We start from the raw sequence: 27,086 nt of genomic DNA on the forward strand, positions 1-27,086 counted from the left end.
GCCGCCGCGGGCGGGCGGCGGCGGCTCGGGGCGCCGGGAGAGCCTCCATGGCGCGGCGCAGCTCCCGGGGCGGCGGCACCAGCGGCAGAGGCGGCGCGGCGCTGTTGTGACAGCGGCGGGGACTGGCCTTCCTCCAGCCCCGCTCCCGAGCGGGGGCCCCGCGCCGGTGTCCCAGGGGCGCGGCGCCGGCGCTCACAGAGAGGAGCCGTGGCGGCAGCAGCGGCGGCCGGGGGCAGCCGGCGTGTCACCGCCTCTATGATGAAATTCAAGCCGAACCAGACGCGGACGTACGACCGGGAGGGCTACAAGAAGCGGGCGGCGTGCCTGTGCTTCCGCAGCGAGCGGGAGGACGAGGTGAGCCCGCCGAGCTGCCGCGCACGTGGGGCGGGGGGCGCCGCGCCCGGCCCGGCCCGGCCCGGCCGAGGTTCGCGTTCCGCCGGCCCCTCCGCTGCCGCATCCCTTTGTCTGGGCGCGGGGCGCGGGCGCCTCCCGGGGGACATCCCCAGCGCGCACAGTCGTGCCGGGGCTCCCGGCGCCCCGAGAGCGGGCAGGGCCGGCACGGCGAGGCTGCGCGGGTGCCGGCCGGCCGGAGCCGGTGGCGGGCGGCCCCCGGGCTGTGCCGGCCCGAGCGGTGCCGGGGGCGGGGCGGGCGCGCCTGTCGCCCACCATCTTGGGGCGGTGGGGCGCGCGCCCACGTGCGCGGCGCCGCCTTTGTGCGCGGCCCCGGCGCCCCTCGGCGGGGCGGGGAGGGGGAGACTCAGCTCTCAGGGCGGGGCGGGATGGGGCAGGACACCGACCGGAGCTCCGGGGTTATCTTTTGTGCGCCCGTAACACGCGGAAAACCGGTCAATGTATCATGGCGCGTGGAGGGCAGGGCTGGTGTAGCACCCTGAAGGCGAGCCTCCTGCCCCGCTGGGGTGGGATAAAAAAGAAGCCTGGTTTTCCCACGGAGAGAGTAAAATGGGGCTTGGAAATATTTTGTGAGCGAGCTCGGGAGCGGGATAGTTGTTGCTGCGGCTTTGGTTGTAGCAGGCAGCGCTCTCCCGGAATTTAATGTTGCAGCAGAATCCGGAGGTAGCAACAAAGTTGTCCCGTGTTCCGAGCCAAGGTCAATGGCACTGCCTGTTATCTGGGAACTCGGCTGGTGGTTTCGTTGCACAATGCATTTATAGATGGTCTCGGGCTAAAAGCATACCCTTTTGCGATTTCTGTTTCCATTTTCTTGTTTAGTAGCCATGAAATAACTATAAAGGTTAGGGTTTAGGGGTTTTTCCTGCTTTTTCCTATATGCTGGAGGATGCTGCTGCCCTTCCCAAGCTGTCAGTACAGTGGACGTCTTCCTTAAACATCTACTAAGTAAATATCTTGCAATGGAAAGAGGCCTGATCTCAAAATACAAGCACTTGGGTCTAAGCAAAAAAATTATTTCCTGTGTGGTATAAATACACGCTTGGGACCATGCTGACGAGTTTTTCCTAGTATCAGGGAGAAAGGCACCCAGCAGGAATCTTGCAAAGTCTTATTATAGCTTTTTTTTCTTGGGTTATAGCTTCTCTTTGGCCTCTGAACTCCAACATACTTCACCACTTATGTGACTTTAGTATTTATTTTTGGATGCTACTCCAGCGCAGGCTTACTTGGAGTCTGAACACCTGAGCCACTGTTACAGCTTTTTGCACCAATTGTAGTTGGAAATTCATGGTTAGGGTCACCTTTGTCAGTGATTTCCATTCATTCTTCATTTCCTGATACAACTTCTTGTCGTTCTCTTTCAGTCTTGTATCCAATGAGATCACTGGCTGATTCAGAATATTGTTTGTGTGTAATAACTCCTTTCAGGCTAAGGATGATAGTAGCAGCTTTGCTGGGCTGCATATGAAGAGTGGGTGCTGACCATTATTGCTCTGCAGTCCTTTGTGGTATTCTGGATGGAGTACCTGTGTGGCTGGCATGAGGCTGGGCCTTGGCATCGTGCAGGTAGACATACTTGAGGATGAAGTGAATGGGAGAACATCAGATTTAGGACAAAGATTATGTGTGTGGAAACAGTTAAAATTGCTCTCTGACAAGTTATTTCCAGGAAAGCAGTGCCAACAGCTTGAACTTGCTTAGGAGCTGTTTCCCAAGTGCCAGCTTCCTCTGTATCAGTACAGAATCTATTCCTTTGAAGACTGATGGCTGATTGCTGTTTGTGATTAACTTCAATCACCAGCGTGTTCCCCAGACTGGGTGTTTGAGGCTTGCTTCTGTCGTCTTGAACATCGTTGTCCAGGAACACCGTTGTCCAGGTAGTTTCTGTGTTGGTCTGCTCCATATTAATGGCTTCAGTGTTTCTTCTCTAAATCTCTGGAGACTGCACCATCAATTTTCAGCCAAGCTACATCTCCAGGGTGTTTAAGTGTAGGGTAACTGCTGGGAAGGAGCACAAGGGTGGTACCTGGGTGACTGGAGAAGAAGGGAAGAGGAAACTCCTGTAGAAGTTATTGGGAGGTGGGGGTGGAGGGGAACCATAGGATAGAATAGTTTTCATAGTTATTTTGACTTACAGGATAAGCAAAGAGTTGCTTGACATTGGAGTTGAGGAAATGGAACCATCAACTGAAAAAAATTTTTAGCAATACATTTCTTTTTAGGAGTCTTAAAAGCAAGAAATCCAAATCTCAACTTTTTTTTTTTTTTTTCTGGAGATATTATCTGCAAGACTAAATTTGTTCTACTTTTCATCTGATTAGGTTCTATCTGGAGGAATGAGTATCTATAGCAATCTTGTGATACAAATCTTAGAATTAACCTTTCTACTTCCATTTTGACTGTCTGAAAGGCTAGTCCCTAGCCAGTTATAGCTGAGCTTAAGCTTTTTTCCTCCTTTCTTACACATAGCTTTCTGATGTATCTGAAGACAGCAGTCATTCCTTTCTTAGCATTTTTTTATGAACTTCAAGTCTTAAATCATCTTGTCTTAAAAAGAGTTTTCTCTTTTGGTCATCATGGTAGCTCTTACATCTCCTCCCCTTTGGCAAATGTATTTTTTAATGTGGGTGACCATTGTGGTTGCTTTAGATGGGATCGTGCTGTGCAAAACCTTACTAACACTTCTCCAGCTATACCAGAAAAAATGTTGTAATAGGACCCGTCTCTATCATGATTGTAAAGCTCTTGTGTAGTCAGCTTGTGTTTACTGGTGATATCGAAGTCTCTAACTTGTTGCCACCTCATGAACTCTCAACTTTTACCAGAAATCCACAGCAGTGTTCTTACCTGAAGGTGATCTATCTTCTGCAACTTCACGTGATGTCCCCTGTTAATATCATGACTTCTGGATGCTGCCTCTCAACTAAAGACTTAGGCATTTTCAGTAACAGCTTTTTGTGCCCATTGACAAAAATTGGGCAAGTCACTAAAACATCTAATATCTTTCTTGTTCATCTAGGAAAATCTGCTTGTTATGGCCTCTTGGTCGATTTCTTAACCATACTGCACTTCTTAGGCTACCTTAGTAGCCTCATTGATGTTACAGCTGAGTTTTATGCACAGTGAAGCAATGGAAAAAGACTGGTCAAACCCATCGCTTAGGTTTCATTATACATCTATTTATTTTATTATTACACAACTATTTACATTGGGTTTCAGTTTGCTTCTTTATTTCTCAGTTTGAAACATAGGTACGCAGCAGAATACTGCTGAGGCAAAATTCAGCCTAGTGGTTCCTGCATGCAGTTTGAAATACTGATGCCGAACTTCCCAGCTACCGCATCCTGTCCAATCAGACTTACTGCCGGACTTGCCGGTCTTTGCTGCTAGGCTTAAAATTGTTGAGTCAGTTCTCTTGAGTGTTACAGGCTGCAAACTGGGCTTCCCTGCAGTCCTGCAACCTGTCAAAAGCTTCTGCTTTGAGAGCTGATATTGCAGCTGGAAACACGTACCCGAGATGACTGATGGTTGTTCAGCTGCACCACTGTGGAAATCTGTGTTTCTTCATCTTCAAGTGCCTCCACAAAGAACAATTTGGTTTAGATTTTGATTCCTTCATGCTGTCACAGTGTATAATTTAAAAAGGAGGAAGCCCAGATAGTCAAGTAATGTGCCCGGGAGCTTTGGGGTTTTTTGAGTGTTAAAGGAGGTGGTCTCTTGTACTACTGTCATTTAAGTGTTGCCCGTTTTGGCCTCAGTGCTGTCATTTGGGCTGAAGAGACAGCAAGATGGCTGGATATGAGCTTAAGTGCTGGTTCCTCTTGTTCTTCAATTGCAGGGGCTGTCTGCCCTTTGAAAGAAAAAAAAAACATCCTGGAAATGAAGCAGGAGAAATCTCATTAAAAAAACGAAACAAGGCTATGTGGGCATGCAGTGCGTGGCGGGGTGCAGCCTTTTTGCTTTGAACAAGAAGCTGGTAGGTGTGTGCAGAAAGCTGATGGTATTCAGCAGGCAGGGATGGGCTGGCAGATTTGTCTACGAGGAAATGCAAGTTTCTCTTGAGCAACTAGGAGCGGATGGCAGCTTTAGAATAAGCCTGCAGGAGAGCCCTCTTCATACCATGAGGACCGACTGCTTCCACAGGTTAGAATTGTTTATGCATTCAGTGTTCTGCAAATAGTAGTTTCACATAAAAATCCTCCTATCTTAGGGTGTGGGCAGAGGGTAGGCAAGGAAATTCTTACTTTTCAAAGCAGAGAACAAGGCACGCCTTTAAAGCAGTATGAGCAAATAGTAATAAACATAAATTTTGTAGCAATTTGAGCGACTGAAATAATTTTGAAACCTAATTTAATTTTTTCCATCAACTTCATCTTATACAAATAAATGAGCAGTTATTTTTAAGTATCTTGAATATAAACTTTGAGTGCGTTCTAATTACTTTGGCATCTGTAACAGTGCTTTATGTAATCAAATATGGTACTACTTTAGTGTTCAGCCAGCAGTTGCTAGTGGCAGACCTAAAATAGATTCATATGCAAAAGAAGTCTTCAAGCTTTTCAATTTTTAATTCTACCTTTGTTGTTCAGCCTTGTACATGAGATGAAAACAGATGGGAAAGGGTTTTTTTAATATTGAGCCCGTAGTGAGGAAAAATACACTGTTATGAACCTACAGGATATGTAGATTTCCCCCCCACCCCTCTCCTCTGTAGCAGGGCACACACTTGTCAACATAAATGTCAACTATTTATCTTAGTCTTGAATTAAAAGTTATAAGCTCCTAGTGTTATAGCTCCTTTTTGGTCTGATTTAATAACTTTATTTGCTTGTAGAATGTCAAGATAGATTAAGCGTGGGTTTCTTATGTGTTGTTATGGTGGTCGCAGTTTCATGATTTTAAAGACAGTGTTCCTCAGTTTTGTACAGCTGTTGCTTCATATTAGCAATGGTTTTATTAAAGGAAAAAGTCAAATGTTATTTTCATATGCATTGATCTAAAAGGTCTGAAAGCCAGAAAGACCTTTTGTTATGCAACCTGATCCATAAAACCAGGGCCCAGAAGTATCACCTGGCTACCCTGGCAAAATGGGCTGTTCTAGGAATTACTGTAAATAAACTCGCACAGTCACAAAAGATATTCCATACCTGACATGGAATTTTTCTTTTGGTTTCTTTATCCTTCAGTGTAGAGCTCTCAGGTGTAAACACATAAATCATGTGTGCTTTCAAATAACTTGGGGTTATGACCATGGCACCTAATTTAAGGATGGCATGGTGTCCATAGTGGGATGGGTTACCAATCTTGCATTATGATGGTGTGATAGAATATAGGCATATTTTAAATGCCAGAGAATACACATTTCCCTATGGACTTCAAGCACACTGTGGCTTTTATTTTTTCTGTTTCATGTCCCTGCCCTGCTAATGGACAGGAAGAGTAATTAACATAGGATCATTGCTGCCTGAGCTTTTTCTTAATATTTTCTTGACATTTGGACATTATCAGCCAGGTTGGATGAGCAGTCTGGTCTAGTGGAAGGTGTTCCTGCCTGTGTCGGGGGGGCTGGAACTACCAGATGATCTTTAAAGGTCCCTTCCACCCCAAACCATTCTATGAATCTATGATTTGTGTGCTGTAGAAAAGGGTATAGCTTGAAAAATCAAGACCTATAAACAGCTTCCAAAATGGCTCTTTATGATGTGCCTACAGAGGCAGTGTTTGCATACAGTGTATCCCTGCAGGCTCATTTGGGGTTAAAGGTTGTGTTAATGTTAAGAAAAATTAAATGTTAGGTTGCTGTGGTAGGATTTATGTCAGGTAACCAGCTCTGGATACAAGACACTGGTGTTTGTTATGTCAACAGAAAAGCAGCTATCTGCAGGCATGGCATATGCACCTTGTTTTCATGCTGGAATATTTTTTGACAAATTCTAACTACTTGCCAGCAGTGGAAGCCTGCAGGTTTAGTGAGGCTGTGGGAACTCAACGGTTCACCATGGCAGAAATCTTTGGTCTTCATTCATAAATCTTCAGATACTGACATCAGTCAACCATGAAGTGTTTTTTATTTTGAAACCTCATTTTTTCCCCATACCTATGGTATTGGTTGTCTATGCCATATGGATATGTTTAATGGGGTTGATAGTTGCTCAAAGCAGGCTGAGCTGAGGGGAGAAGGAAATATGGCTGTACCTGTGTAACATCAGGCTAAGATGTCCTGTGACAAAGCACTTTCTGCCCTGTTTAAAAGGTGCTGTCTTTTTGAACTAGTTATGTTTAGGTACTTGAAAAAAATCCCCTTTTAGCTTACTTGCGCCATCGTAAGTTTACTTAGGATTTAAACTGGTGGCAAAGTTTCTATTTGAATTGCTTCAGGTGACTAACTCAGTGGTGCTTAAAACTTCCAAGTTACTGTGAAATAGCATAGTGCCAGACTTCTTTAGAAATATATTAATATCATAGCTATATATATATATGCCTATATGCACACACATATATGCATTCTTATCTCTAGCTAGGGTTTGTAGACTTTTTTTTTTTTTAAACATCTCTTGTAGATATGTGAGTTCACAGACCACAGGTTGATGTGGGGTTTTTTCCCAGTCTTGTTTGTAGAACTCTTGAAAAGCTTACTTCAATTTGGTGGCTTTTTGACTTAGTGCTTAAGCACTTCAGTGAAACCAGTGCTACAAGTGTAAATACATTAAAACAAATTTTTGTCTTTAAAGATGGATCTCAAAAATAGAAAAGGCTAAAAGGTGACCGGTACTTGTCAAGAAATAAACTTGTCAAATCTTTACCTGCAGCTGAACAGCTCTCAAAGACCTGGAGCTCTTGTTTCTGACAAGTGCTTGGAAGCTGATCCCTTAGTCAAACAGATTATGTTGCTGAGTAACCAGTAAAGCCCAGTTCCCCTGCTCGAGATTAGTCTGTGGTTTCAAGTTAAAAAGAAATGGGCAGCAATATTAATTTAGCTCTTCCCCTGCTAGCTGAAATTGTGGTTTCTCCCTTGGTCTGCATTAGCAAGCAGGAGGGAAGAGGGTTGTTATGTATAGTGGATTGGGGAACTGGACCAGCATGAGAAGTAAAACTTTTTATAGGCACTTGTGGGAAGTTTCTTGTTTGTTTGCAGGTTTGGTTTTCTTCAACTTTTTTTTCCTCTTGTCGTATGTCTGGGTGCAAGATCTGCACCCTTCATCACCCTGTGAGACCTGTCACATCTGTTTCTCCAAAGCATGCTAAAGCTTAGGAGATTGAATGCTACAGGTGACTTGAGTCACTTTATGTGAGGAAATGTGTTCTGACTGGCATGCCATAGTAGTACAGTGCTGTTCTATTCCTGATATGAACAAAATGAAGTATTTTAAACAGCCGGAGGAAGACACTCAAATTCTGTATCACTTTAACATGTTAGCCAAATATTTGAATTTCATGTGAAATAAAATTTATAAAATATTGTAGCTGTAATTGCAAGTCAAAAGCAGAACTTCTTCTGAAAAAGTCTGATGTCTCTCCTTACTGCCCTATAGCCTTAAAGTCAGAAGGTCTCAAAGGAAAAATAATTTCCAGCTCTAATTTTGAAGTATTATAAAATTATATCCTTATTTCTTGACCATTCATCGTCAGAACGCGGATAAAGTAGCACTGACTGAAATCCAAATGCTGTGTTGCTGCTTTGAAAAGTGATCTTAAAGTTGGGAGGATGTTTCAGACTTTAATATATTGTGTAGACAGAACCCAGTTTTTCTGAGATGCATTCAAGATTTGTGCTCAAATTACTGAGCATTAGGATTAATGTACCGGTAATTAGCCATTCCTCTGCTGTTGTGCTGGCTGCTGTTCAGTGAGGCTAAATCACCTTTTTAACCTCTGTCATAGCTGGGGACTGCTTTTCAGTCTATTGTCTTTAAAGTACTTTGCTCGAGGCTCTTGAATTGGTATAGGCTCATCTGAAACTGGGAGGTTGCAGTGCCTTTGAGCCCCAGTTTGTGCAGCGCTGCCCCTGGAATGGCTGTGTCCTGATGGGTGTGGTGTGTGCAGGCTGGACACTGAGCTTTCATGGGGGATCTGCTTTTCATCCAGATCAGCTTCCTCAACTCATTATCCCAGTGTTAGGGGGAAAGCTAAGCTGTTGCAGTCTTGACTTTAATTAACTCTTAAAATGCTGTCAAGTCTGATCCTAAGGTTTTTTTTCTACTTTACAATAACTTTGTGCATGTTATTTCTCCATGTTTAAAAAATAATTTTGACTATAGGCAGTCACTCTACTGAGAATCTTTCCAGGAAGGCAAATGTTCCTTATTAAATGGTGCCTGTGTAGCATTCCTATGGCAAGGTTTAAAGCTGCAATTTCCAACCTTCTGCAGTCCAAAAAAAGGCAATGGCATTCTAGGACAAGGATACCATATTAACCTATAGGGGAACTGAGAAATTCTTTCAAAACTACTAAAATGAGGCAGTGATTCTTAAAATAGAAAAAAAAAATGTTAGATAAAGGAAATCTCTTAACTACAGTAGCAGGCTGACATATGCTCTCTAAGATGAGATATGTGCTTTTACCTAAAAATTTGTACAGTTAATTCTGCAAATATGATCCACTGTTTGTAAGAGATGCTTTTCCTTGCTTCTCAATAGCGTTCTGTGTTGCAGCATTCAAAGTTGTTCCCTAATGCTTTTAAGGAAGCTCTTGAGCTGAAAATAATTGGAAGTTGAAAATGTTAGGGAATAATAAAACACTTACTGTTTGTATTCTTCCCTGAGCATATGTTTATGGCTGTTTTAAACAAATCATAGGGCTTGACTGACCCTTTTGGCTGTATTAGGATTAAACCATCTTTCTGACTCTTTCAGGTGCTTGTAACTAGCAGACCAACCATGTAGGCTGAGTTTCCATATTCAGTGTGTTCAGTTATATTATATTAGCCTCCATTAGAGTGGGTCCCGACTTTTTTTCTCAAAGTAGGCTTGAATGTTTTATCCTCTTAATGTTTCAGATGCCTATGAAAATATGCAGTACATCTAACAGCATTTGATGCTGTTCTGTACCTGAGAGGTACCTTTTAATGCCTTAATGATCTTTTCTGTACTCTGATCAGTTGAAATCTTCTGAAATGATTTGTGTGTGCTCATGTTTGTAGAGTTTGAGAGCTGAATCCTTTGTCTTCCACGCACCTGTCTTCTGAGCAGTACACCTGAGCAGTGTGGTGTTCTTTGCAGCTGAGTCACACATGCTCAGCCCTCTTCTGGGAGTGAGGGGTTGATTCCTTTTCTCTTGGACATTGCTCCTTTTAACTGCCAGCTTTGCTATAAAGTAGGGCAGACTTGGCTATCTCCATCAGGTAATTCAAACATCAAGTTGTACTTAGCTACTGGAGTAGTGGGAGAGGGGAGAAAATGGGGTGTGCAGTGGGAAAGACAGGAATAGATGGGATTAGGCTGAGAATAGAGAATTTAAAGACATCTGATGACAAATTATTATTGTGAAATTGGAATGGTATATTTTCAACTGGAAATTTTTCCTTCAAGTTGGGGATGACTTTGTTTTGAAGTCTAAAGAATCCAGCTGAGGAGGTCTGCTCTAGCTAATTTAAACTTTATCCTTGCTTTTTTATGTAAATTGGTTTTTAATACAATTATTTTGGTAAGGTATCATGTCCTTCAGTGAAGAAAGATAGAAGGCAATGATATTTTATATGAACCTAAACCATTTTCTACCCCTCTAGTGAGATTAATAGCTTGTGGTTATAATTTGTATTACTCTGAGCTGTTGCCATTTTGGTCTTCAGGAATATGTGGCAACTAACTGTTTCATGAGTGGTTTTGACTTGAGAACACTGAAGAGGCCAAAACTTCAGCATCTTTAGAAATTTTCAGTTGTTTGCCTGCAAGCTTAGCATTTATAGTCACCAAGTCCCATGATGCCACCTGCCCTGGAATAACCTTTTTGGTTAACCATATTATTGTTACATGTATTGATAGGTGCTTATTACAAGTAGGCCGGCTAGCAGTTTCTCCTCCCTCACTACGCTCAAAGGTCATTGCTATTCCTGGACTTGGAAGTGAGGTGAAACTTGGCTGGTAATGCTTAATAGAAGAATTTTTCTTTTGTTTCCTCTTAGCTGAACTTTGCAGCTTCACTTCTTCACTTGGCAGCATTATGGTATCTTTACCTTAGCCTTTGGAGTAAGATAAACTTAGCTATTTAACTAGGCAAGCAAATTTCATTGCAATACTTTTTTGAACAAGTTATCAATGGCAAGTCTTAGTCAGAGGCATGGGAAAGGCAGTGATCCCTAGCAAGTAATACAGCCCACATCTTAGTCCTTTTTCTGCATCTGGGAATACAGGACACAGACTTCTTTGCATAGGAAGTACTTATGCTTTTTTTTTTTCTTCTGAGTCTAATGGGGTTATGATGTAAAATTTGATGTGCATAAGCCAGAAAAAATACAGATGTGTGAGATTCTGCAGTCTTTTCCAATAGACTGTTGTAATCTGCTTGACCGTGAGCCTCCTCAGAAAAGACTGGATGTCGAGGCAACCTAGATCACATTTCTCATAGTTTGATTATCTTCTATTAAGGGAAGCTGAATTGCTGCATTTTTGCTGCTGATTTTTGCACCTCTCTTGGCATGTGAGTGCAGTGTCAACCAACCATATCTTTTTGGTGTCTTCATAGTTAAATCACATTTATATTTACAGCCTCATCATTTAGTTACCTGATGATTTATCTTCTGGCCACTTACAGATGGAAACACCTCAAAACTACATGAATGAAAAACAACATACAAAAAAAACATGGAAGACTGCTTGATGCTATGACTGAAAAAATCTGTGGAATGCTTTTCAGCCTTACTGCACAATCCTGCAACTGCTACCTATCAGGTCTTGTTGTTTGTTGAATCTGATCAACACCAAGTACATTTTTGATAGCATTACTCCAGAATGGATGCTTCATGCCCTAGTGGCATCATGTTTTAATGGATAAAAAAAATTGTGCAGCTGAGGATCTCAGGGCTATATCTTAGTGTGATCCCTTGGACTGAGACTATAAAAGCAGTGGAATCACAGGAGAATAAAGTATAGAGGGAAAGATGTTTGAGAAGATGCTTCCGGGGTTAGTGGAGGTTTGGATAGTTGCTAAAATGAATTCTCAGGCTGTAAGGCTTGGGAGTTTATTGTATACATAGCTGTAAAGCCTATCTACAAGAGTTGATGTATTTTAATGTTGATTGCTTGCTAGATGTATTTATTTCTCCTTTTTAAAAGGGTAATTTAAAGCTAATATATGTACAAGCCCAGCTTAATAGTCTATTGATCAGATTAGCAGTAGTCAACTACTATATATAAAGGCATAAAAAAATTCTGGCTTTGCACTACATTGCCAGAATAAGCAACCTGATTTATCCCCTAGTTGTAATTAAGAGTTTTATGTTTTGTCTTAACTAAGCAATGAATGCTGATTTTAAATTGTTCTACCAAGCTGGGAATGATTTAATCATCCTTTTGTTCGTTGCTGTTGCTAGCTTTCACATGACTGGATTGAGTGCTAGTTTCATCAGTAGAAAATGATGTTTCATGCTTATATCTGGAACTCAGAGTGAATTCATAACTTGATTTTTACAACTGCTCTTTAAGCACTGCTTAAAGTGGTTCTCTGTAGTGATATAGGTGCTCCAAATAGTGTTGAAAAACATATTCTAAAATTACTTTTAGTAGGGCTGTGTACACTCTGTGACTCTTTTGTTAATGTCAAAGGATCCTAGGAAACCAAAACCTTTGGCTGTAAAGATCAAGTTGAAATGCATCTGTGTCTAGCCTTATTGCTTTTGCTGAATATTTTTAGGTTTTTCGATAGCTGAGTAAAATACTTGAGTTGACTGAAAACATGAACATTTAGATTAGATGCTAAGAATGCTTCAGTACTAAATGATGTCTCTGATTCCTTACTTGGCATAGGAAAAAGCTTTGGGGAAATTAGTCCTACCCTAAAAGATTCCCCATTGTACTAATCTTGACTGCACATAAGATAAACATTGCAAGACAGTTTCTGTCACAGAAGGCTCTTCCAGGTGCACCTCAGTATGCACACATATTGTTGCATTCACAAAGTATGCAGTCATCTGAAATATACTCTCAGTTCCTGTAGGTGAACCTACCACCTATTTCCATGGGTGCCAAAGGGACATAGTATAAGTGGTAATCATTTCCCTGTTGGTGTCATCAGCGAGTCATTTTCCTACCTAACACTAACAGGGGTAAGTTTGAAGTCCATAAAGGTGAGGGCTGGGTCTGTCACTTCAGTTGTCTGGCACCAGTTAAAACTATAACCTTTAGACTTGAGGCTCTTGTTCTAGTCTTATAATTGCTTTTCAAGATTTGGGCACTGACCCTGCCCTTTTACTCCCCACAGTTGTCCTTTGACTTCAGGGTAGGGTTTATGTCAGTAATGCCTAGAATAGGAAGCCTTTTACTACACAGATGATTCAGTATGTCTTAGTAACTGGGGTATGTCTAAAATATACCAGCTTATTTCCAAGTGGTCCTGAATCAAGGTTTTATTTTCATAAACTTCTACTACAAAATCACTCCAAATACAAGGTATCATAGTTTGTTGGATGAGTAGCTAACATCTTCTCTGCTCTGAATATTATGAAGGACTGATCCTATAGACAGGGGCTTTTAAATTGGTGTATATCAATGACAGAACCAGGTTACAGTCAAATTAAGTGAAATTAAAGTGTCTTGGGAAAAAAAATGTTAAATTTAGAAATCAAATTCAATGTGTTGTGCTTTTTCCTCTTATGTAAACGTTTAAAAGAAACCAAATTGGACAAGGGCCAATGAAGTACTTTCCCTGTATTTTAGTTATGCAATAGTGTAAGCATGTCATGCCAACATAACACTTCGGTAACTAGAAAGAAGCCTGTTTTTGACTAAAAATTGGAAATATTTTCAAAAGTCTATTTTTAGCCAGAAGATGCCATTCCAGAAGAATTAGTTTAAGTTCTACGTGATGAAAATGTCTTAATTTTCATACTTTGCCATCTATATGATTTAAAGACTTAGTTCTGAGAAATACTGTTATTAGATTTTTGTTGTATGCCTTCACTCCTGTGGATATTATTCTGTATTTTCCACGTAGTGTCTAAGCATCCAATGAAAGTGTTTGTACAAAGAGATTGCAATGACATTGTCTTGACTTAGTTTTATAAAACAGATTGGATGTTAACTGTTTTCCTCTTTTTCCAACTCCTGTTTGCCTGCTATGTTCTGTTTCTGAAGCCTATAATCCATCGGGCCAGGTGAAAAAGTGCATTGCTGCAAAGGCAGATAGTAGTGAGATTCCTGACCTGTGAGCTGTATTTAACAGTCACTTGCAATTATTTCTAGGTGCTGTTGGTAAGCAGTAGCCGATACCCAGATCAGTGGATTGTACCAGGTGGAGGAATGGAACCAGAAGAAGAGCCAGGGGGAGCAGCTGTGAGAGAGGTGTATGAAGAGGTAACTAAAACAAAACAAAGCAAAAAATCCAGCTGATTTTTGCTGATGTTTGTCTTTAGATGGGAACCAAGAAGGAAGAGGGGAACTGCCTCTTCTATCCAGTATTTGACTGAGACCTTTGTGGTTATGAAATACAAAGAACTGCAGTTCTCTGTGTAAGAATTGGGGTATAGTGTGGTGGAGTGAACTAATGAACTCAGCTTCTTCACAGCTGTCTTTCATTTCATAGCTAAATTTCTGTCTGCCTTTATAGTGGAAGTAGAACTGTGACTTTATGCCAAATGACATGTTATAGAGGTGTAACATTTCTGTGTTTGTGAAGAAAATGTCTTGCTTCCAGCTCTTGTAGAACACAGTGAAGGTAAACTAACCATTAACATGTAGCTGCATAAGAACAAGAAATCAACAGACCTTTGAGGACATTCCAAACTTAAACAGATTAGAAACTGATCTATCTGAGCAGTTGAGAATTCATACATATAAGGCTGCTTATCTATCAAGAAAGCACTATGGTTATAGTCTGCCTTTCTATCTCTGCCCCTATGACTAGGCAAAACAGAGCTTTAAGTCATGATGAATTCATGCAGTTTCCCTATACTACAATACTTAAAGTTCAAATTCAGGATTCTGGGGTTTCACTTGTTTGGTTTTTTTTCCTAGGAAAATTGTCAAAAATATTTAGTGTTTCTTTGATATCTAACAGCCATGTCTAAACCAAAGAAAACTGCAAGAAAAATCAAAATACCATACTTTTAAATAGAAGGTGTAAGATTTTTCATAAATTGGATGCATTCTGATGAGTGAACTACAGGATTTCTACTAGACTTAGTTTTCTCATCCCATTTTGCTGTTTTCAAAACACACCAATATTGTTGCTGATTAGTATGTGTAATGATTTTTTTTCTACTAGCTATGCTCTTCGGTGGTTTATCTTGCACACCCTTAAGACTGGTTCTGTTGTGGTGCTGAGGCTTAGGAACTTGATGTAGATGTGACTTGTACTAAACAGTGCCTGCTGTTCAGTGTCAAAGTGAGATCATCTGTGAACTGTAATTCAGTGACCCTTCTTCCACTTCACTTGGGAACAGACTATTTCACTACTTGCTGTTCTCAGCAGCCTTCCTGCAGCAAGGTTCAAGCATGAATAAGCCTCCCTTAATCAAGGGTGTTCCAGACTGTGTTCAGTTTTGCTAGAGGAGCCCATTTTGATCTACACAAGACATGCTCAGTCACAGGGTACAGTGCATTTGAAAGGAGCAAAGGGTTTGAATTCTAGCCATGGGTCAGCAAAGAGTTAGGTTTTCAAGTAGCTGTAACACCTCTAGGGAAAGTCTCATCTTCCCACTGTCCGAGTTCATCGGTAGGATTAAAAAGCACAATCCTCTGCTCAGTGTTCTTAGGAACAGTGGTAATTTTAATTGCTGATCTGACTTAAGGTATTGAGCTGACTCAACTGTAGTCATATGTTTGGGGTTTTCTCTTTGGTGGTGAAGAATGGATGATCTTGAAGGGGCTATGTTTTTTATGATGTTTTTGAGTACAATATAAAGTTCCAGCCATGTTCAGCTTTGAACTGTGCTTGCAAATGCATGGAGAGTTTTCACAGACATCAGGCTTTTACACTTGTTCTACTCCCTCAGAATTTCTGGGGTATGATAACTTGTATAGCTGATCAGACTTAGAAGCTCAACATAAAATATTCTTCAGGTACCACCTAAGTCTTATATGCTTCCATGAGACTGCCAAGTGTCATTTTTAAAGAAAAAAGAATGGTATTTAGGGGTTTGAGCCATGGAAATTCATACTGACCTTTCTAAAGGTGGATGTCCTTTCTATTTTTATACTAAGGTCAATGTCACCTGGCAAGCTGGTTACAGTACAGTGAACTGTTAAGAGTTTTGTGAATGAATAAACTTCAAAGAAAGCACAGTGGTGCTGGTTTGAAATGCGTTTCTTTGGATTTGGGTCATGCACAAACTAAGCACTAGTTTTCATTAATTTATTATAATGGACAAATTCATAGTGGGAATTATAATGGCATTCCTTAATGGTAGAAGTGTTGATAGCCCACTGGCTTTAAATATCCTCACTTCAACACCAACAGTAGTGTATTTAGAATCTTTGTTTTAACAACTCAAAGATCTCTGTAATCAAATGTACATGCATTGCAGTTGTTTCATAGTCTGCCTGTGTACATGACTCCAATTTTTTTTTAATTCTTCAATTCTGTTCATGTTAGTGATATGAGTTTTTACCTCTGTTGAATATTTAGTGTTTCATTTAAGGTTGTCTGACATTTCCTAGGTTACAGGAAATTGGCAGTTACCTTACTATTTAGATACAATAAACTTTTACAAACCTGAAAGTAGAATACCAAAATGAAGTCACAGTATAAAGCAATCCCAGAAAGGTATTGAACCACATCTAAATGAAAAGCTACTCCATTAATGAATTTGGAGCTTTGTCTTTAATTGCATAGCATGAAAGATGAAAATAGGTTGTCTGCATATGCACTGTTCAAAGAAAAATGACAAATGAGTGGCAAGACAATTATGCCCAGCCTGGTAAATGGAGATCTTCTGTGAACTGTGAACCGCTCCCATTTCTCGCTCCATCTCACAGAAAAGAGACTCTTGTTTTGTTTGTCTTAGTAGTGTATTGAAAGGCCTATGAGAAAATATGCAATTTCCCCCAGCCCTGTGTGGATATAGTTTCTGAGAAGAGGGTGATCCTGAAGATTAATTTGCTGCAACTGTGGAAGTGGCTGTAATATCACCCAAGACTTCTCACAGGAAATAGAGGAATTAGTTCCAATGAGCATCTAATATTTGAGAAAATAATTGGGTGCTACAGACTGGAACTAGTTAGAAACTGCAAAAATAAATTAATAAACACACCCTTAGTTGAAAGATTAAGGCAGATGTGGTCAAACATTTTGTTTTATAAAAGTATGCAAAAATGGGGCAGGAGTAGTCTTGCCACCATCCCTCCAAGAGTGTAGCCATTAAAATGGCTACAGTACTATCCCACAGATGCCAGAGTTAAAAATAACTCAAATCTTTCAGATCTTAAGCAACTTTCTGCCCTGCTAGGCTGTTAGCTTAGAAATTGAACTGCAGCATGACTCTTGCTCCATCTACAGGAAACAGGCGAGTCTGACACTCATCTGAGACGGCAGTACCTCCACAGCTGAAACAGGAATGACCTCCCAGGCTAGACTGATTATGGGATGAAGTGGATAGTTTTCTCTCTTGTGGCTGGATTTAGACTAATGCTAAAATATATGCATAAGATTCAGATCTGAGGTCCTCTTTGCGTAGTACTCAGACTTCCTTAGAGAATTGTTCTGGGGAAGTATAGCACTTAATTCAACTGCATGTCTGTCAGAAGAAAGCTGGGGTTTTTCAGGCTTTTCTCCTAAAGTTTAGATGGCCTTACACACTTATAGAAGCCTATAGGGTTTTGTTTACTTGGAGAGCTGTATTTTAACAGCCATGGGTACATAAAAGCCAAAGGAAGAAGTATGTTTTCATGAGAGGCAAAATGGTTCAAAGAATTCAACCGGTGCACTGGATTAGAAGCTTACCATTGGAAAAGGGAGAACTGCTTTTGATGTTCTAGGGATAAAGCTGAAGTATTTCTTGGTCCTCCAGCACTTTTGAATTCACATTTTGAATTACATTACAAAAAGAACTTGAAGGAAATGTTAGTAAAAGCACTTAAAAAGATCACTGTCAAATTCAAGGTACTTTTTCAACTATGAAGATTGTTCAGTTGAATATTATTTTCAGGGAAAAAATCACAAGACTTTGAATTACTACCTTTTCACACTTCTGAGTGTGGAGGTTTTCAAAACACACTGCTGTCTGCAGGCATGATGCTACATTTTGGAAAAATGTATATTTGAGTAGAGAGTAACTGGACATCAGTTACAGAAATCACATTTACATAGCAACCTCTGACTGCACCAAAGCTTCACTTCAAGCTTTGGGGAGTTTTTACACTTGTTGTAATGGAGAGCTTCTAATAGTTTCAGAATTACTCAGCTAAGTGTATTTGTTTAAACCATTGATTTTCTTGGACGGAGAAAAGAAAAACTGTTAAGTAAATTCCACTTAGGCTAACACTGATAAATTCATATTGTGACTATAGGATACCAATAAGTTGACAAAACTTCTCTATGAAAGCCATTCAGTATCAGTAAACCTAGCTGGTCGTGGTGGTTTTGCCATGTGTTGAATGTTAGGTAGTTGTCAGACTCCCACTTGAAGGGATACTGTAACGCTGAGGAAATTAGGACTGATCAGTAAACTATAAACATTTCTTCAGGATGCTGCTTTTTGCAAGTAAGTGCTTTTTCGTTACCCAGTATAAAGCATAAGCAATCTTTAGTGAGTGCCTGTTGTGGCATAGCTTACTCTTCCAGCCCAAAATAAGGGCCTGTCACTTTCCTAATTAATGTGCTGCTTAATCACTTAGCTCTCAAGTCCAGTTGTTTATTTTGGCTTTATGAGCTCTAACAGATATCTCAGCCATCACAGCAGTTTGTATGTAGTATACTACTGTATGTAGTTTTGCATTAACTTTTGCTCTAGCTCTTGCTTGAGATAAGCAAAATGCCTTGATGATTTTGCATGGGCTGTGATCAGGCTTCCTTCATCAAAATGGCTTAATAAATAACACCAGCCATCTGCTGTCTTTAAAAAGACAGTCACAGAAAATATTTATTTGTAAGACTTTGATTAGACTTATTGTTAAAGCCTGCCCAGTTATTTGTCAGAGTTACTCATTAAAATGTAATGAAGATCCATATGGTCCTTTATATAAGGACATAAGACATCAATAACTGTCTTTGGCTAAGGCTGGAAGCAAAGTCTGAAAATTAGAAAATGTCATCTTAGCACTAAGAAGCCTGATTTTAAATATTGGTTATACAACTAGACAAAAACAATCTAAATCTGACTTTGTCTGCCAGTAGGCAACTTACGCCTTTATGTATCAGTCATATGGACTGAGTTTTGTTTAGAAATAATGGTTGATTGTAAGTCATGTCCCTTGGAAGAGGCATCATATATTACTTTCGGAAAAGCAAACCTTAGAGTCTTAGTAGAAAGTAATAGTCACCTTCTCTGAACTGATAAAAATCACAAAGCTGGGCTGATACAGGAATTATTTTAAATTAGTGGAGTAAAACTCTGAATTGAAAGCCTTTTATAATCGTAATAGCTAGAAAAAGAGTTCAAAACTGCAGAGAATGAGGGATATAAATCTGGGGTTTATATTACATGCCAAAAGCTACTTTGATATGAAAACCAGCACACATGAAGTCATTATGCTGCAAGACCCATGTAATAACCTACACTTTAATTTATTATTGTATTTTGAAAACTTGTATTTAAATTTCTGTGTAAAATAGCACTGGCGTTTCCATGATTGCTTCTTTAGATTATTTCTAATACTATTTGAAATTCTCTTGCCAATTCTGCTTTCCCAGGTTATTTCAGTATTGGGTATGATTTATCTATTTAATAAAGTAAAGTACACTAAAAATGTGGTAATACAGTATTTTAGTCTGGATGGAAACCTTGAAAGATTTATAGATTCTTTGATCCACTCATTAGGCCAAGCCTTTGTACTCTAATACTCATAAAGAGTCTAAAACCAGAATCTCCAAAATTGGTGCAGCACTGTCTCATTAAAACTGAAGTTAAAACTCTTCCTTAAATAACCCTAAAAAGGAGGAGTATGCTAATGTAGGATGATGGTACAGCTACTTTGTTTTTTTAAAATTAATACCAAATGCTAACACTTTTTCCTGTTTGTTTTCTAGGCTGGAGTAAAGGGAAAGCTAGGCAGACTACTTGGGATATTTGAGGTGAGCTATTTCCTTTAAGTTGTAAGAGCAATGGTTTGTTTGTGAGAACTGCTAAGCTGCTACATCAGACTTAAGTTCCTAAGTATTATTTACCTATAATTTTGCAGTGTTATTGGATCTGCTACATTAGACGGGTCTTTAGGTGTTATGTGATGTGTGAAGATTTGAATAGGAAGGGTTCAAAGTACCAGTTTCACAGAATCACAGAATATCGTCAGTTGGAAGGGACCCACCAAGATCATCATGTCCAACTTTTAAGTGAATGTCTTCTACAGGGATCAAACCCATCACCATGGTGTTATCCAGCACCAGGTTCTTACCAGCTGAGCTAAACTCAGGTCATTTTGGACCTTTACTGGAAAGATTAAATTAGTACTTGGACAATACCTAGAAGTTAAAAAAAAAATCCCTAAACCCCAAACCATTCATAGAGTTAGGATTTCTGAAACATTACACCAGCCTTTTTTGAGGCACTCTTTTGACTTTTCCTTCCTGGTTAGATTTTGCTGAAATAATTTGTCAACTCTCACATATTTAAATTAATGAGTCTGGATATGAATTCTCATTATGGCTTTGATTCACTAAAAAAAGGCCAAGGCTTTGGCTAACAGATAAATCAAACCTTTAGCAAACTATGTAGTTCAAAACATCTATTTGATAGTATAAACGTCAGACTCTGAACTACCAGCAGCGCAAGGACACACGCTAGCTAGAACTCTGTTTTAGTGTTGGTGTTGCCCACTTCTGCTCAGGTTCCAGACAGGAGCAGACTGTAGTTTTAATACTCTTAAGCTCCTAATACATCCAGTGTTACTAAGTTGTGCTGTATATTAAGTGGAAGTCCCTTAGTCTCAGTTAGGTACAGATCTTCACCCAGCTTTTATAAGCAGCAGATTCCTGACAGGGATTTCCTATGTGAAATGTTACTTAGTCATGTGTCTCATTGTGTGAAGCATGGAAGCCATGACACAATTAATTAGTGAAGCTCCTGAAGCTCCTGAAGCTTTGTAGTTGGTACTACTCACATTTTTCTTACATTTTTTTGGGTGAGTTGAACTGGATGGTGCTACACATTAAAAACTTGGCTGTGTTTTAACTCTGCTGGTCAGTCTACAAAAGTATTCTCCATTTCCCAGCTCAGACCAAAAAAACCCAGGATACCTATCATTTTGTTGGCTTAAGACAGGGGCTGTAAAGCATGATGGTTCACTGGTAATTGTGGTATATGTTCTTTCAAAGCCATTTACACCAGCTAGACCAGAAGAGAGGAAAAAGTGGTATTGTGTCACTTTTCTAGGTTACTTCTAACTTAAATCAAGACCCTACTTTAGTTTCTCAACAGGCCCCCACAAACTGTTGTTAATATCATTGAGGAGGCCACACCTCGTGACCTGGGGATGGAACTAAGAGAAGATGGAAATAAGTGCTGCTGCTGAGTCCTCTTGCTCTAGAACTGCAGCCAGAAAGGATATGTGTTATAAATATATGTATCCTATTTAATGGTATACTGACAAGTCCTGGAGAATTTTTATTTCCTAGTAAAGCACAACAGTTCAAAACTATATTAAGCTTGTAGTGAAACTAAGTAGGAAAGGTTATTGGCACAAGGATAAAGCCATCTGTTAGGGGAGCTAGGCCATACATAACATCTCTTGGTTCTTAATATAGTTGTAATTGTAGATGGTCCTGGTTTTATTAGGAGTGAGTTCTTCTCCAAGGGGACGGAGGGTCTGATTGGTCGGGTAGCACCTCAAACAATGCCACTAGCCTGCTTTGGAGTAGCAGGGAGTAATGTCTATGCCAACCTCACGTGGACTGGCTGCAGCACGGTGGCCTTACCCTGAGCAGATACCTCTGTCAGACTCTGTGTTTGCCCTGCCTTGTGCAGAACATGTGCCTTCTTAACAGGTGGCGAGTGCTGCCAAACCTGCTGGATGAGCAGATGGCAATTATTTTTGCATTTGTCATGATTGCAAGCATAGGCTATTTAATTTGCTTCACTCAGAGTGAAACTTCACAGCCAGCACTGTGTAGATGACATGGCCACATGACGTAGTGGTTCCATCTTGCGAAGTGTTTGGGTTTTTTTAAATGACCTTTCATCCAGGAAATGCGTTGTGGAAACAGTTTTAGCAAATGTGCTGTACTGTGGTAATTTACAACATATATAAAAGATAAGTACTAATACTTACCTAGGGCAATACTAGTGGACAACTGCTAGTGTTTAGCTGAGTGACCAAGAGCACACTTTGGTCAGAACTTCACAATCTTCAAAATTGTTTGCATTGTCTTTGGTTTTGTCCAGTTTTTTTAGTCTAGTAAAGGAGAATAGCTGTTTCAAATAAAACTTCTGGTTTTCCATCATTTTGGGTCTCATCAGTACAGATGTTTGTTTAGTGAAAATAAAAGCCAGGCTTGCTGGCAACGATCCCTTAGAGGTAAGTAATTTCTATTCTTGTAGTTGTGGTAAGTCTGTAAGTTATTTAGAAGAGAATTTAAACTTGTACTTCTAATATTCAAGCAGAACCAGGATCGGAAGCATAGGACGTACGTTTATGTTCTTACTGTGACGGAAATACTGGAAGACTGGGAGGATTCAGTTAATATAGGTAAATTAATTCTCTGTCCTTATGTGCTACACTTAAAAATGTTTTAATCAAACTCTTCATTTTTCTGAAGTAATTTGCGTAATTCAGGGGGAATACTAATTCTGTTCTAGAAAAAGTCAAGGAATGCTGTTCTTGCGCACTTTAATACACACATAACTAGGGCTGCTTCCAAAATAGTGTTACTCTTACTCATAGAATACCCTAATGATTATAACATTATGACAGAATAAACATTGTAATTTTTTAAAGGCCAGATACTATACTGCCAAATTGTTTTTTCCATAAAAATGTTTTACTCTCTGACATTCTAAGGTATTTTTGGAGGTGTCCTTGATCTTAAACAAGTGGTTTATATATGTTCAAGCACAGTACTTGTAATGCTGTAAAAACAAATGAAAAAGAGAATTTAATTCCATTTTTAATAATACTACAATTGACCTTGTCTATATGTATTTTCAGAGACTTTGAATTTTAAAGGACTGACTTGTATAAAAGTAAGATGGTCTTAAGCTGATCTTAGTAAAGTCTTGAAACTCGTACAAACATGTCTCATGCAAGGTATACTATTTTTTAAAACTTACGGCTAACCTGAGTAACTCCATATATGGATGCAAATGGAGATTTTGAGTATGGAACATGGCTTTTGAAGTCAAACCAAGCCATTCCTCATGCATGCATGTTCAGTCTAAAGACTGGTTTTCTGCTAGGCATGACAATGTAGGATGGCAGTATCAAGTCATTTAAATAACATCACATTTCCTCTAATGACCAGATGTGGCTTGTGGAGCATACAAAGTCATAGGAGTTTCTGTCCAGTATCTGCTTCAAGGGAGTTATCTCTAAGGCTTTATTATGAATTGCATTTTAATAAGCTTGAGTGAATCTCTTGTGTTGATCTTTCATGGTCTTTTCATTCACTCGTTTGCCTGACAACTTCAACTTCCAAAGAACTGAGAAAAAGTGAATAATTAGATAGCAACCAGTAGTGCTGTTAAAATTTTATAACTCTGTTCTTTCTTGTGGACTGTACTCATTCAGGAAGGAAAAGAGAATGGTTCAAAGTAGAAGATGCAATCAAGGTCCTTCAGTGTCACAAGCCTGTTCATGCAGAATACTTGGAAAAACTGAAACTGAGCTGTTCACCCACTAATGGAAACTCTGTAGTTCCCCCTCTTCCAGATAATAGCTCCTTATATGTCACTTCTGCACAGACTTCTGGGTTGCCCTCTACTGTGAGATAAACATTTGGATTACCTTTTCATTCGTGTCATCACAACAGGAGACATCTGTGATCACATGTAGGCATCTGTATAACTGTCAGTTCTAAGTGAAATATGTGAATGTGTCATAATGTCGAATTTATTTGAACATGTTTTTCTTTTAACAATGTAAAGTAGTATTTCAGCAAACCAAAGCCATATAGGGTTTTTTTTAAAATGCCTTAATAGGCCATTAAAAAAAACTTGACTATATAAATTTATAAATTTTCATATCTCCTTAAATAAAATATGCATCTCAGTGGTGTTCAGCTTATTTAAAACTTGTGAGTTTTAGTCAGTAGTTAAAGCTTGAGCAAATAGTCTTATACTGAGCTCTTATTTGGTATCCACAGATGAAGTGCTAAGACCTTAGGCTGGCAGTATTTGGGTAAATGGATGTGTTGAAGGCAGAGATGCACAAGGGTGACTACAATAAAGCACTAAACCTCATTCAGCCTGTCAAGAGCAAAGGATACCAACACTAAGCACTGCTTGCCTCAGTTTTCCAAAAGGTTGCCTTGTCCTATGCAATCATCATGTAACATATACCTAGGGCAAGAACAGTAACTTTGTCTTGCGGCTACCAAAACTATCCACTAGACTTTTGTTTCATCACTTGGTCAGCTGGTGAACTGTCAGAAGATTTGTGTGAAAAGCATTGTAGATCTTTCTTCCCTCCCGCTTTTTTTTTTTTTCTTTTACCCTTGATACATGTTTTTTTCATGGTGTGATTACACTGCAGGTTCTGAAAACTTCTGTCCTCAGTTAGAAACATCTCATGTAGTGTTCCCGCAGTCTATTGCAATTTAAAAACGTTTGGAGGAAAGTAAGACTTAACCAGGGGGCAGGCACCCTTAGGTTGCAGAGGTGTCTGTTAGCGAGCAGGTGTTGAGGTGCCTTGCCCTGCAGGAGCCAGTAATGCTGCCTCCAGTGCTTGGGACAGGAGTCTTGATGCCTGCTACACCAATAGAGAAATAATACTCCTTTGTCTTATTAGAAGGAGTGCTGAAACCCCCAATTTAAAGCTAATTCTTAAATCCTTCAGTTCTGCTGTTTAAACATCAATTACTTTAGCTTCTTCAAATAAAAGCTGGCCTCTTGGTAAAAATATAGTTGGAATAAATGAGGTACAGCTGACACCCTCCCTGCTCTAATTATTTCTCCTGCTTTTTATCCAAGAAGATGAAAACTAAATCCACTGTTGGTCTTAATGTTTTTACCATAGGAATACTCTGTATGTGTGTGTGTGCATGGTTTCTTCTACAAGAACACAGTCTAATTCACACGAACATCCTACTTCTGAATTTTTTCTAGGATCTAAACCCACTTGTACCTCCTTTATATCCAGCCAAAACAGGTCGAGGTAGACCACTGCCTCACATGTGAAGTTTATTCTGGGTAAAGCTCATTCTCTTATACAACATTTGAACCTTTGTAAATAGTCCAACTAGTAAATAGTGAGTGTAAAATGGAAAATAAATGTAATTTAAACCTTTTGTTACTCAATACACAAATGGTTAACTTCTACTTTTTTAACACAAATTGTGTAAAATGCTGCTATGAATTTTTTTGTGCTGTTACACTTTTTTAGAAAAAAAATGTTGTTGCCACAAGTTACTCCTAGAAAATAATCTTGTGCCATATGTAAATGCAGTGAGACTAGGGAAACAGATGATCTGATCTCTTAATGCTGCTCTCTTTGAAGAGTCATAAATACTACTGAGAAGAGGCATGAGCCAAAAAGTGAAGACTTCTGAAACAGTGGGTAGGACACTGCTTGCCATCACTCTTAGCTCCTAGTCCAGGTCACTTCCAGAACTGGAAAGAACACACAAGTGTTCAGGTGCACCTAAAGGTGGAAGTATTGCCAACAGTTTATCCATCCTTTCAGCCATGAGGTGGGAGGCCAGTGAAGGAGCATTGCTATTGCAGTAGCGCACGCAGGGGTACACCTATTTTACACTGTTCCAGGCTGGGACACCATTTGCTCAGCTCACTACTTTAAACTGTTTAGCCCAGTGAAACAGGACGAGGTGGGGTTGAGCATGATGAATGTCTAATCTTTGTTAAAATCGTACTTGTGGTGTGGAATGGTACCTCTGGCTCCAAAGCTGCCTTTAAAAGAATTAATCATTTAGCTCCCTTTTTTTGATCACTTTAATGCTCACTTTTTTTGTTCAGTAGTTATTTTAACACTTTAAATTGAGCAAACATGTATAGGTTTTCTTGTAACAAGATTATATCAAATCCATGAAAGCTAAAACAGAATCCAGAGTTCGAGTTTGTATTCATTAAAAAAAAATGCTCTGTCTCCATTTTAGATTCTTGGAATGAAATCAATCCAAGCTTGTATGAGATTTAGTGGTAATGCATGATCTTATTTTGTAACTCTTGAATTATGTATTTGATAATAATGTAAAATGTACAGTATTGCTGTTGCTAACAAACTCAGAGTTGATTGCCTATAAATATTTTTGGTCACACACATTTGAGCTGTTCAGTAGTGCCAGACAGATTTTTTTTTTTTTTAAACAGCATTTGTTGTATAAATCTCTTCAGTCTCTATGCAAACTTCAGAATGAAGCTCTATTGCTTTGACTTCTACTCCCTTTCAAAGAGAAATGTTCTGTGAATTGCAGATACGTAAAGTGAAGACATTTCAATTTTGCTACAGGGAACAACTGTAGTAAAGGGACAGCAGTATGGCTTCAGTACTAATGAAATCTGACACTAAACTCCAAAAGAAAGAGTTGTAGAAATGGGAAGAGGAAGGCTACAGTTTTTTCTACTACCTATCAATTTAAATGTAAGAAGCATTTTTTTACATGAATCTCTAGTTCAATAGGCCAAACCTATTTCAAACAAAGTAAATTTGGGATTTTTCTTATGCCAGAAATTCTGTACAATGTATCCACATTTGGTTCTCCAGAGGAAAAAGGGAAGAGACAGGTTGTCACCTGCAATTGTCAGAGTCTACTTGGTACTGCTGCTTTTCCTGGCTGATGAGTTTTGAGATTCTCATGAGTTACATTATGGAGGTATCCAAGAAAAAGAGCCATAAAGTTTAAAATCTCATGGAGCCAGAATTAAGCAAAATGGATGTGCTTTTTTAAACACCAGAAATCCTGAGGTATTGCAGAGAGGCTGTTCAAGTGAAAAATCTTATTTTGGTGCTTACTGCACCCCTGACTTAGCCTAGCATTGTTCTGTTAACAATGTGCTGTGAAAAGAAACATGAGGGACAGACACTTGGTTTACTTAACAGCATGGTTTGTGAAGTGAAAACTGAAAGGAAGGGGGGGTGGGAAGGGAATTAAGTTGTAAACATTTTGACCTGCTTGCATGGATTTTCTTTAAAGATTGATGTAAGAATTTTGACTTTTTATATTTGAGGAATACCGGAATAAAATCTAAATTAGTCCTGTG

The 27,086-nt window shown here is 39.6% G+C and overlaps 1 protein-coding gene across 2 annotated transcripts; it reads left to right on the forward strand.

Annotated features, from left to right (window-relative positions):
• On the forward strand, positions 1–27,086 carry NUDT4 (nudix hydrolase 4). Of its 2 annotated transcripts, none has more exons than XM_066183371.1 (5): positions 1–354; positions 13,807–13,917; positions 19,748–19,792; positions 22,314–22,401; positions 23,440–27,086. In XM_066183371.1, exons 1-5 carry the CDS (start codon positions 256–258, stop codon positions 23,640–23,642), a joined length of 546 nt encoding a protein of 181 aa, XP_066039468.1. In that variant the 5' UTR covers positions 1–255; the 3' UTR covers positions 23,643–27,086. The 2 variants fall into 2 exon arrangements, with proteins under 2 accessions (XP_066039468.1, XP_066039469.1); XM_066183372.1 differs by having other exon boundaries at positions 3–354; positions 22,317–22,401.

This window comes from Chamaea fasciata, unplaced genomic scaffold (assembly GCF_029207755.1).
Source record: "Chamaea fasciata isolate MVZ Bird 193981 ecotype frontalis unplaced genomic scaffold, bChaFas1.0.hap1 SCAF_5, whole genome shotgun sequence".
Classification (NCBI taxonomy): Eukaryota; Metazoa; Chordata; class Aves; order Passeriformes; family Sylviidae; genus Chamaea; species Chamaea fasciata.